This window comes from Saccostrea echinata, unplaced genomic scaffold (genome assembly GCF_033153115.1).
Source record: "Saccostrea echinata isolate AGI-Se365-2 ecotype Australia unplaced genomic scaffold, CSIRO_AGI_Sech_v1 ptg000022l, whole genome shotgun sequence".
Classification (NCBI taxonomy): domain Eukaryota; kingdom Metazoa; phylum Mollusca; class Bivalvia; order Ostreida; family Ostreidae; genus Saccostrea; species Saccostrea echinata.
The window spans coordinates 6,239,726-6,251,486 of NW_026889771.1; the positions used below are offsets into that span (position 1 = coordinate 6,239,726).

General features: G+C 35.7%; 1 protein-coding gene across 1 annotated transcript in view; it reads left to right on the forward strand.

Annotated features, from left to right (window-relative positions):
* The window catches only part of LOC133190274 (ankyrin-2-like), a 103,559-nt gene extending 92,559 nt beyond the window's left edge, over nucleotides 1-11,000 (forward strand). Inside the window, exons 55-59 of the mRNA XM_061325793.1 lie at nucleotides 12-6,440; nucleotides 7,906-8,001; nucleotides 8,108-8,194; nucleotides 8,927-8,972; nucleotides 10,238-11,000. Coding sequence (XP_061181777.1) covers nucleotides 12-6,440; nucleotides 7,906-8,001; nucleotides 8,108-8,194; nucleotides 8,927-8,972; nucleotides 10,238-10,439 — 6,860 coding nt within the window. The 3' untranslated portion in view covers nucleotides 10,440-11,000. The remainder of the gene's footprint in view (nucleotides 1-11; nucleotides 6,441-7,905; nucleotides 8,002-8,107; nucleotides 8,195-8,926; nucleotides 8,973-10,237) is intronic.
* The last annotated feature ends 761 nt before the right edge of the window (nucleotides 11,001-11,761 follow it).

Sequence of the window (11,761 nt, forward strand, 5' to 3'; positions counted from 1 at the left end):
TGACTATTTAGATGCTGAAGCCTGCGAAGCAACTGAAAGCAATTTGAATGAAACTGACGTAGAGGAACAATTTTCTCCAGTTATTGCTAAATCATTTCCAAAACCTGTTATAGACTTACATTTTGAAACAGAAAAACCTGTTTTCTCTATTACCGAATCGCCCACTGAAATATATTCACCGGCCTATTCAATTGAGTCACCCGATTTACATGATAAAACCTCTCTGTCAAAACCAGAATCATGTACTGTTGGTACTTCGCCATCAGAACACCAAGAACGTTTTATATCCTCAAAAGAAAATAAAAAAGAGCAGCCAGAAGTAGACATACAGCCAGATTCAAAACAACGGAAGGAAATTGATGAGCAATGTCTGATGTGCGCCTACGAAGTTGACAAGACAGAGGAAGAGGTTGTTTTAGAGCAGTCATCAGATATACAGACAGACACCTCTGCCAACCTTCACACTGAATACCCGGATTTTGAAAGTGTTGCAGAAAATTTGGTTATAGACACATCGAGGACAAAGGAAATGGAATCAAGAAAAAGAATCGAGTCAGTTGAGGAAATATCTCCTGAGGACCTTGAAGAAAAAGAATTCCAATTTGAGCTAGCTGAAAAAGGTGTTTTAGATAGTGTTAAAGATGATGAAGAAGGAAATGAGGAGGATGACCAGGATATAGATGATGTTGATTCAGACAGTAGTTCTGAGACAAATGAAATGACAGTTTTTGATGAATACTCGGGAGTTTACATGAGAATCCCTTGGGAAAGTGCATATCAATTCACACGTCAGTTTTCAGAAACTTACGAACAGAATGAAACAGAAAAAAAGTATTTGAGAGCCATGAAAAGCATAGACATGGGGTCTTTCTTTAGAAGGAACAAAATAAAAGACCCTGATTTTGTGCGGCGAAGTAGTTTATTTTCTGGAAAGCATGATTCACTTGGAAAAGAGTTTAAGAAAGAAGTTCGTTTTGCAGAACAAACGGTGGATATTACAGAAGATTCAGACTTCGAAAGTTCTCAAAGTGATGAAAGTGAAGAGCAAAATTATGAAAGTACAGTCCTCCATGAGCCTCATGAACAAATTGATAAAATCCATGAAATGGCAGTTATTGCATCTATAATGGAAAAAAGACATCATTATGAGGAAGAATGCACAGATGAAATACAGTATCAAGATTCATGCACTTCCACAAGAGATGATCAAATAGAGGTTTCTTTAAGTGCTTCTGATGATGGTAATCAAAAGGAATTTGCAAGTGTAACTGGGGATGAATTGTTTGAAAGAGATGATTTTACCGAAACAGCAGTAACACCAACGATAGAAACCTCTCCATTTGCTGGAATTATTGTGACGGAAGCAGAACCTTCAGAAGACAAAGATGGTAATGAAGCGCCGCTTCTTACGAAGGAGATGCCTACGTCATTACATGGAAAATTTCCAATGGCACTACCGTCAATAGGGAAGTCCATTGCTGATAATGAGATCTATGAATCCTCCGAAACTGGTGGTGATACAACAGAGGAAAAGTTATCACCAATAGATGAAGCACCTCAAGATGACTTTCCAGATGAAGAACAAGAGGATACTAAACCACCAATCGTTGAAAAGCATGTCACATTTCAAAGGGAAATATGTCATTTGCGCTCTGGGTCAAGTGAAGACTTAGTAAAGACCTCAACATCATCATCAGAAATGGAACCAACAATTCTAGCTGCGTCATATGACCTTGATTCAGGACAAGTGTCAAAAGTTGTAGCAACATACGATGTCTCTCCAGACACCGTCGAAAAACAATTTGTGGCACCCCCAACAGCAAAAGCTATACTTTCGAGTCCAGAAGATGATGTATTTGAAATAGAGAATAAACGGATGTTTGAGCCAAATTATACTCAGTCAAAAGCATTATCAGACAGATCAAATGAAACAAAACATGCAACAGAGAATACCTTACCTGATTTAAAAGAAATTGATCTTCAGAGTGATTCAAAAATAGAAGGCGCATATGGTGGAAGGGACAGTGAATCATCATCACCCTTTGAAATGATGTCACCTAGTGAATTAGATGGGTATGAACACTATAAAGAGCACTTTGAGGAAGTCAGATTAAGCAAAGCGAGTACGCAATTTGATGAGGAGCAAGAAAATAAAGAGGTTACAATGACATTGTCTTTCCCAATAGAAGAAAGAGAATCTCAGACTTTACAGGTAACACCCAAAAGCGATTCTTCATTTGACCATTCTTCACTCATAAGTAGCGAAACAAGTGAAAAAGAAGAAGACTCATTATTTGACACAATAGGATCGTCACTGCAACACAATACTGAGCCACTTCCTGACTTAGTAGAAATTGCAGTCGAATCTGATGTGCCATCTCCGTTACCAAATGGCCCAACAGAGGTTGAATACAACCCAGATATAGATGTAAATTGCGAGCAAATATCACAGTCTTACTCCCCAGTGGTTTCTCAGCCAGACTTACTTCAATGTGCATCACAGGATGAGAAATCATCACCACCGGACAATGAACCAGTAGTGGAGGGCACTTCCATTGACACAACAGGACTTGCTTCAAATGTTTTGTGTGAATCACAAACAGCTCAAACTCGAAGCATGATAGAAGAATTGGCTATAACAAGCCAAGAATATTTAATTTCTTCAGACCAGACACTGTACGGACTCGAGATGCCATCAGAGGAACATACACTTATGACATTATCTTCAACTCAGTATGCACGTCAAGAACCAGATACGGAATCAGACTCTGTAAATGTAACAGGGGCACTAGTTTCCCAAACGGAGGAGGACATCTCTGATCAAAGTGTAAGCAAAGAAATGGAAAACCCTGCCGAGTTAGATTCGGGAAATATTCACATTGAAGAACTTCATGCAGAACAGCAACAAACTGACCAAAGCCAGGATAAGAGTATTGATGAAATTTATCATGGCAAACGGGCATTAGAAATTAAAGAATTTGTTGGACTTGCAACTGTCGAAATGGAACCGGAATGTGTTGGTCCCTATGATGAAACTTTTGAAGACGATTTTGATAACACTGGGGAGGATTCCTTCGATACAAATTTAAATGATGATGAATGTGATGAAAGGGAAGATATTTTGTTTTCAGTTGAGCATTCAGAACCCTTTGATCTGGACATGGATGCATATGATTTAGATAGACCTTCTACACCGACTCCAGTTGACAAAAATCAGCACTTTTTCGATGATGAAGCTGAGGCTATTGTTAAAAATGATGAAATTGAAGCTCAAGCCAGTGAATTTGTTGAATCTGTATTGACAGAAGCCCGTTGTAGAATAAGTAAAGAATCGTCATTTCTTGACACGAACAATGAGAGTAAAACTACTGATACGGAAAAGAAGTGTGACACCCTGTACAGTGTTGATGTATCTGTAGAGAGAAATAGATTTTTAGACGAGGGAAATGACTTTAAAACGGAGAAAGACGCTAATGATACAGTTGAAGAAGACAAGCAGTCAGACACTGGAATTGGGGAAAAGATTTCGTCACAACAGAAACATTCTATACTTATGAAGCAGATATCTGAAGATATCCCTGGAATCACTTTAACAACACACTATCATGATGAAGATGATGAATCCCCATCCCCTCATCAATCAGAATGTATTGAGGACAAAATATTGCAGAGTGAAAAGTCAAATATAATTGACACTGATGTACCAATAGAAGCAGAAGTTCAACAAACCATTGTTTTTTCAAGTGAATGTATCCCAGAGGAACCAGAGGATATAGTGGACGCTAACTTGGAAGATTGTTCAAAGCTTTCATATCAATCATCTCATGGCAATTTTGGGAAAGTCTGCATTCCTGAAGAAATTGAAATTAAAGATGAAAGCGAAGAAAAAGAGGAAGTTCATATAAAGTCCTCAACAAGACCATTGACGGTTGTTTTTCCCATTGATAAAGTGGACTACGGAGAGAGTCATTCTCCTTCGAATATTGATACCAGGGTTAATGCTGAGACCAAAACAGATCATGAACCTTTTACCAACGAATATTCAAAGTTTGAGGAAGATGTAGCAGGATCTGGATATATTGATAAATACGATAGTGATGATTCCTTAGAAAACAATTATAAAGATGATGTGCAACATTTAGAAACTGCATCTCAAGGAGTGGAATTAACCACAGATACTACTAACATGGAAATTTTACAACCTGCTACAAATCAAGATTTACGGCAGACAGAAATCAAATCCACTGATGGAAAAAAGGGTAAAGATGCTTATCATGAAATTGGAGAAGATGATATTGGCGATACATCTAGTGTTGAAAGTTTTACAACCGTTGTTCCTGTTGATCAAGATGATGATGATGATGGAAATGAAAACCGCTTGGATGATTTTGCTTCAATGTCCTCATCCTACCACTCAGATGTTCTTGGTTTAGATGAAGATGAGAAAATGGAAGATTTTCCTATCATAGACTGGACACAGGAAGACGTCATAGAGTTTGAAGAGATAAATAGGAAACAAAGTGAAGAGGAGGAAAAACGCAGAGAGTTGAAAAGAAAACAAGAACAAGAATTGTTGCAGAGATTTGAAGACCTTAAAGCTTTGCGAGATGAGAAAGATAGGCCTCTTATCGATTGGGAAGAGGGAAGTGAGTCATCAATCGATAGTGACCGGTATGAGTACATGGACAAAACTGCACTTTCAGTCATAACAGAAAATTCAGATGAAGATAAGTTTGAGCTCATGGACAATGAAGATGTAAAATCAGAAAAGTCAGACCGTATATTTGGATCTCCAGAGGATTTCCCTCCACCTAGTCCTGGTGTCAATAAATTCTTCAATAAAAGTTCAGATAGAGATGACATATCTATAACTTCATCATTACTGGAATTCGAAAGGCTAGAACATGAAATTCTGGCATCAGGTTCGCGAAGCTCAATTGAAAATGAAAAAGACAATATATCAATAACTTCATCACTTGCCGAATTTGAACGATTGGAGCGCGAACTTGGCCAGTCAAGCTCGACTAGCTCTGTTGAGAAAATTACATCAGACAGTAACAGCAAAGAGAGTGACAAAGAGGGCTCTCGGGCTTCTTTAAATGATGTGGATAAACTAGACAAAGACATTGAGAGGAAAGATTCAGTTGACAGTATTACACGGCGAAGTGAAACATCCTCCCTTGCCTCACTAAATGAATTTGAGCGATTAGAGCAGGAAATAGCTTTAGCAGATGAACTGGAAGCTGAAGCACAAAAGATTGTATCAATTCTGGAATCTGGGACACTAATTACTGAAGAAATTCAATCGGAGAAATCTACTACTCTAATGTCTTATATGACATCATCCAAGAAAACAGAAAAATTTCAAGCTGAAGAAAATGAAGACTTTGAAGATTCTCTTAGTGAGGAAAAAACATCTAAAAAAGAATTAGATCAAGCAGAAGTAGACTCTTTAGAGGGTGACGTATCAGAGTTGACATCCCTAACATCGAGTGTAATTGTAAATCAAAAAGCCATGAAAGAATGTGATGAAGACTCTTTACGTGATGAAGAATCAATGAAAATTTCTTCAGATTCCTTGGGTGAGCAGTTAGGGTTAAAGTCCTCTAGTGATAAAGACAAATATGACACTGATTCTCTTGCTGGACAGGAAGGCATCATGGAAAAATCAACTGACTCGCTTGAAACTGACAAAAAGAATGCAGCAGTTGACAAAGTGGAAACGGACTCTCTCTGTGATGAAGAAGACGGACCTAAGGCAGCAGATATCATGCAGACATCAATAGATTCCCTTGAATCGTCAAAATCGAGATCGAGAGAAAACTTAATGGAGTCTTCTATGTACAGTGTGGATAGTTCTATTTTCTCAAGGTCATCTGTTGAGACCATGAAATCTGCAGGATCCCAGCGAAGTGATTCTAGTACAGAAATAATGCAGGTCTCTGCAGAATCTTACGAGGAAAGGAAGCGCCGAGAGAAGCAGTGGCTAATAGATAACTACCACAGTTATCGTGAAAGCGGACATGGTGTAGAACCTTTAATAGATCAAGAAGGAAATGTTTTGAAAAGTTTCCGAATAGATGATAATGACGGATACGGATGGGATGAGTCAGACGAAGAGGAAGATAATAAAAGTGTGCAAAATAAACCTTTTTCATGGGGACCCTATGAAGAAAAGAAAAAGATTTACACCATGGCAGAGTGGGAGGCTATGAAAGAGGAAAAGCGAAGGGCGTCTCTGGTAACGGAGACGACAGAATCTCGTAGTGAAAAAAATGAAACTACGACTGTCGAGTCACAAAATGTCACATTAATAACAAATACAACAGTCACAACAAAATCATTTTCTGAAACAGAAGTTTACACAAGTTGTGAAAAACTGCGTTCCTCCACGTCAGTTAAAGCTACTGCTAGGTTTGGAAGTCATCTGTCAGATTCAGGTATTCTAGCAATGCATGTTGGTGTATGCTGTTCACTGTGTTCTACATCTCCTTTCTACACTTCTTTACACAGCGGACATACATCTAGAAACTTCTTAGGTGACCTGCTAAAGTTAAATTTGGATCTTTTCAATTTATGAACTGCAGCTCACTCCCTACAAAAAAAAAAAAAAAAAAAAAAAAAAAAAAAAAAAAAACAAGAGAAAGAACCAAAAACAAATACTAGCGGGTAGAGTAAATTTTCATAATATGCCGCTGTGTAAATCCAATTCATTTTACACAAATTTTATGCTTTGTCCAAAAAAAAAATCTGGTGACTTTGTTGTGAAACCCAGTGTTTATTTTTGTTTCAGGTGTTGTTATTTCTTTTGTATCACAATCATTTTGTACTGTAATTTATGACTTCAGTAGTTTACTGAGCTTCATCCAGGTTGCAGTTTACGTATTCCATTTTATTTTTAGCATAAATCACATTTTGTATAAACATTTTGGTGTTACATATGTATTCTTATTTGGGTATCTGTACAGCTATGACACATTATTTGCATTCATTTTTTTTTTATACGTTTTTATTTATTTTTGTTTCAGTATTTTATTTCTTGTTTTCAGATGCCTTCACAGCGGTGTTGTTCAATTATTTCGTATACTTTTTTTACGTTTAGATGCAGTGGAGATATTTCAATTTTATAAAATCAAATTAGGTCTGATATAGTAATACTAAGAATGAAATTAATTATTACGTCTTTTTTTTCTTTTTTGTAAAGAGAGCTAATGATTCAAGATGACTAACATACTTTAACATTTGTTTTTCTTCAATCTAGAAATTGCATATTAATGAGTTTGGCCGAAACAACATCACTGCTATGCATTGAATTTTTCAATGATTGATGTATGGTTGCACAATTAGTTAGTTTTATTGGTATTATGTTTAACGAAATTCAGGCTTTGTGCAATGCGTAATTCTGGTAATTAACGTAGATAGCAAGCATTTTATTTACCCTCGGGAGAGTAAGCTTGTTGATTAATTATGTATCGATCGATGGTTAGCCCCGTGCTTCACGTGATCCTTTCCAACCTCTTTAGTCGTGCATTTGTTTCTGTAAAATAACTCTACCGATAATGCTAGATAATGAGTGATACAATTTGTTACTAATGCTGAGAAGATGAACACTCGAAAGAGACATGCATATTTTATGCTTGGATTTTTTTTTCTTGTGAATTTGTGTCTATGATATGTTTCTGTGGATTCTTTTAAATCCGATCTTTGGCACTCTAAACTTGGCTTATATCTATGTTTAGAAACGTGTCTAATCATGAATGAAAATTTTAGTATCGATGGAATGAGGATGTTAGATTCCAAAGGTTGACTTTTACTTCAAAGATTCCTATATTATGTTATAAAGGGTAAACGTATTTCAGTTAATGATTTAGATAGAAACTGACCAAGTTCTTTTATCTACATTAGCTCCACAGAGAATAGCGTCGATAGATGATGATGATTTTGTTGAGTATGATGTCACTGAACACCGTGATTTGATGCATGGTATACCTGAGTATCTCGGTAAAGTTGTCTTCAGTTTAAATGTTGTCTGTGATGTTTCTGCATTTAAAATATCCACGTGTCAAACAAATTGCAACCATTATTAGCGAATTATCAATTTTGATAGCCCAAAAGTCAGGACCAATATACATAGATCCCGAAACCGTAGATTCGGAGGAGGATGAAATAGTCGACTATCCGACAGTTAGAAAAGGTCAGCGTTAGTCACGATGTCGTCTTTGGTTTGGTGTTGTAATTTTGCTTTTATACAGGTGTTGGTTCAGTGAAAATCTTTCCATTCCCCATGTCCCAATCCATCCTAGCTTTATAATTTGTTAAGGCTTTTTTGGGGTTTCTGTTTCGTGGAACAACTGGTATGCTGTTTACTGTGGTCTATTGATTTTTGCCATGACCAACTAATACCGAACTACGATGGACACCCTTGGACATATGACGATTACTTATTGTCTGTTGTAATTTTTTTTTGTTTAAAAATGCGTAAGTATAATTCGATAAACAAAAAATGACTAGTTCTGCATGACGTCTGCATATGTAAGTATTTATTAATTTTGCATGTTTACAATTTTCTTTAAAAACTTATTGAAGCAAGAATTTCCTATTTAAATCATCTTTGCTTTGAGCGAAATTGAAGAAAGGTTGTCGATATCATATGTCACTCGTTTGTAACTGTTTGTAAAGGCACGTTTCTGATTTATTCAAGTGAACAAATTTTGATAAGTTGCAATCAGTATCCCAAAATAATAGATCTATACATGCTATTTTATCTGATAATGGTGTAATGAGATACACTGTATATATACATGTATATTCAAAGATCTGATTTTGATAAAAAACTACACCAAACACAATTTTTAAAACATCTTGCCCTCTGGGGCAAACAAAAATAAGAAATTTCTTAAAATTTATGCTGATATTAACATTTCAGAAGATTTCACTGATGGGGCTGAAGGAGGGGAAATGGAAACTCATAGGTAATTATTTAAACAATAAAATGCTTTCTTTGTTTGTTAATGCGGGAATTTACGGTTGCATTTTTTTCCAGAAAAAATTCATAACCCGCGTAAGCGGGTTTTACGCGGATTATTTAATTTTTTTCTGCAATGGTTGCAACAGGTAATCCTGCATTAACAAACACAGAAAGCATAAGATATTTTATTGTTTATATTTACGTATATATAAATAATCGTATAAAGTAGGTTTAAGTACGTTAAATATTGTATTATTGATCTGTACGTCATGGTTTGCTTCATTGATGGAAGAGCCAATTCTCTTGAATACATGTGGCTTTAATACCTGGTTCTAACTAATTCAGAGTTAATGGATGGTTTTCTGAAAATGTTCAATGGGAGTAAATAACTGTAAAATGGGACATTGCATGCTTTCCATATCGCTAACTAATCTTTCTGGTTCTTAAATTACTGTTTGAAAAGTTTCCATGTCAAATAACCATCAACGTTTATTACGTCATTTCTTCTGTTAAATCTAGAGAAAATATATTTTGATCACAATTATCGAAATATTTCGTTAAACTGTGAACAGCCACATTTGATACTTCCAAGTATATATAGTTTTCTTTAAATGTAAATAGTAGCTATTTTTATGATAAAGTTATTTCTGAATTTTTAAAACGTGTTGCTGTCACGTATTACAGTAGTACATGTATAGACAGCAGTAAGTGACATTCTGATGTGTAATTAACTGTCCATTTACTATCACGTTATCAATTCGAAGGCAGGCTTGTATCGTCAGGAAAGTACGATGTGAGCTTCGTAATGGCACTGTTCCGTTATGACAGTTGTTAATGACTCTTTCTCTGAAAACGATGCATCGAAGAAATTACCCCCCAAAGGCTTGGTTTTTATGGAAGTTTTTTTTTTGGTCATGATTGTGTGTACATGGGAGGTTTGGAATTCATGGTAGTCTCTAACATGCTATACTGTAATGCATTTCGGCCGTGCAATGAAAATTCAATCAATATTGGAATTTACTAGTGAGGTGGCTGGGTTCTAGTTTTAAGGGTTTTATCCTGAAAGAAATGACAGTAAATCTGTATGGGCTATATATTGTTTTGAACAGGATCGTATTAAGTATAAATTCAGGAAAATGGTCCAAAATATCGGAGGGATTTTGATATTTTTTTTTTCACTTAGCAAGTCACATATGTTTGTTTATGGTATTGTTTCTACAAAATGAATGTGAAGAATTACACGAGTACATATATACGTATTTTTAATAGACTAACCATGAAGAAGGAGATCCACACCAGAACCATGCTTGAAGACGGCAAAGAGAAGACCTACGTGCACGAGGAGGCCCAAATAGAACAAGAAGAGGATCCTCCGGAAGAACTGAAGGAGAGCATGCAGCAGATAATCGACCAATTCATGGAAACTCCCGCCCAACCTGACCAGTACAAGGCTTTAGAACATGACGTCTAAGTCCCCAAAACCAGACAATTCACAATCACAGCATTAATCTTTTATCACATATTCCCCCTTTTTTCCATCAGACATTTTTATCAAGAATGAGAAAAACAGATTTATGTCATGCTTATTGAAGGAAAACAAAAACATCATGTCCATTCCACCGAGTATATTTTATTGAAGAGCATTGCTTTTGTCGTTTGGCATTTTGTATCTTTGACCACGTTGCATTGTAGTTTTGTTTTTTGAATTCAAGCTTGCTGTTTTTGGTAAAAAGGAAATACATTGACTGAGTGTGTTATGGATTTTCAAATCAAGTAATCGGATCAAGGCTATTGTGGACGATATTGTAATAATTGATAAATAGTACTATGATTGTACATGTATAAATCTTATTTAATAATCAAAATAATGATTTATGTATAAGTAATATTTTGTTGACTTTAAAGAATATTGTAGAGCTTTTGTACATGTATGTCTTTGTTAATTATATTGCTGTCATTACTTAGTCAATTTGCTCTTAATTTGATCTTAAAATTCATCTATTCCTGAAATTAAAATGCTTCCTTACATAAATTGTATACTTCGTTATAAATCCTTGTGCCAAAGATGGTCTCCCAGTAGGATACGTTTCACTTTGTGAAGAGGTTAACTGCTTCCTAGAAGACGACGTAGTATTTTCCTTTCTTGTAAAAGAATGAGTTCAATATTTTACATGGACTAGTATCGCTCTAATGAAAAAAAGATGCATAAGATTTCGAGCAAGCTTCTAAATAGTTTCACTCTTGGAGAAGTCATTCTTTTGCAACCTATTGAAAAGTGGAACAGCCTATCACCGGACATAGCAGCAGCAAAATTACTGAAGACCATAAAAGAAAGAGGGTTCACAAGGCGAGGACAATCCCCCTCTGTGGGACAATATATTTCTCAAATTTCAAAGTTCATGGAAAAGTTATATTTTTCTAAATTAATGTTTTCAGTAATGTCATCTTCAACAAATTTGATTCGGTTGTTTTATTGAAGGACTTTTTGATTGATAATTTGTTATTAAAGTTGACAGTAAAGCACTTTTAGTAGAAAATGGGTTTATTAGAGCCATAAAAAATGATTTTTGAATATGAATGGGTCAAGTCTCCATTCTTCATTAACGTTTAAATGACGGAAAAGTGAATGTAAAATCCATTTCATGTTTTAAAAAAAAATGGAATCTAAACCCATTCTACATGAAAATCGAACATTCTTGGGGGGAAAAAAATACGCATCAACAAACTCGTATATTTTAATCACACTGGTTCACAGCAAGACAAGCAGACTTCGTAGCGTAGTGGTTAATGCGT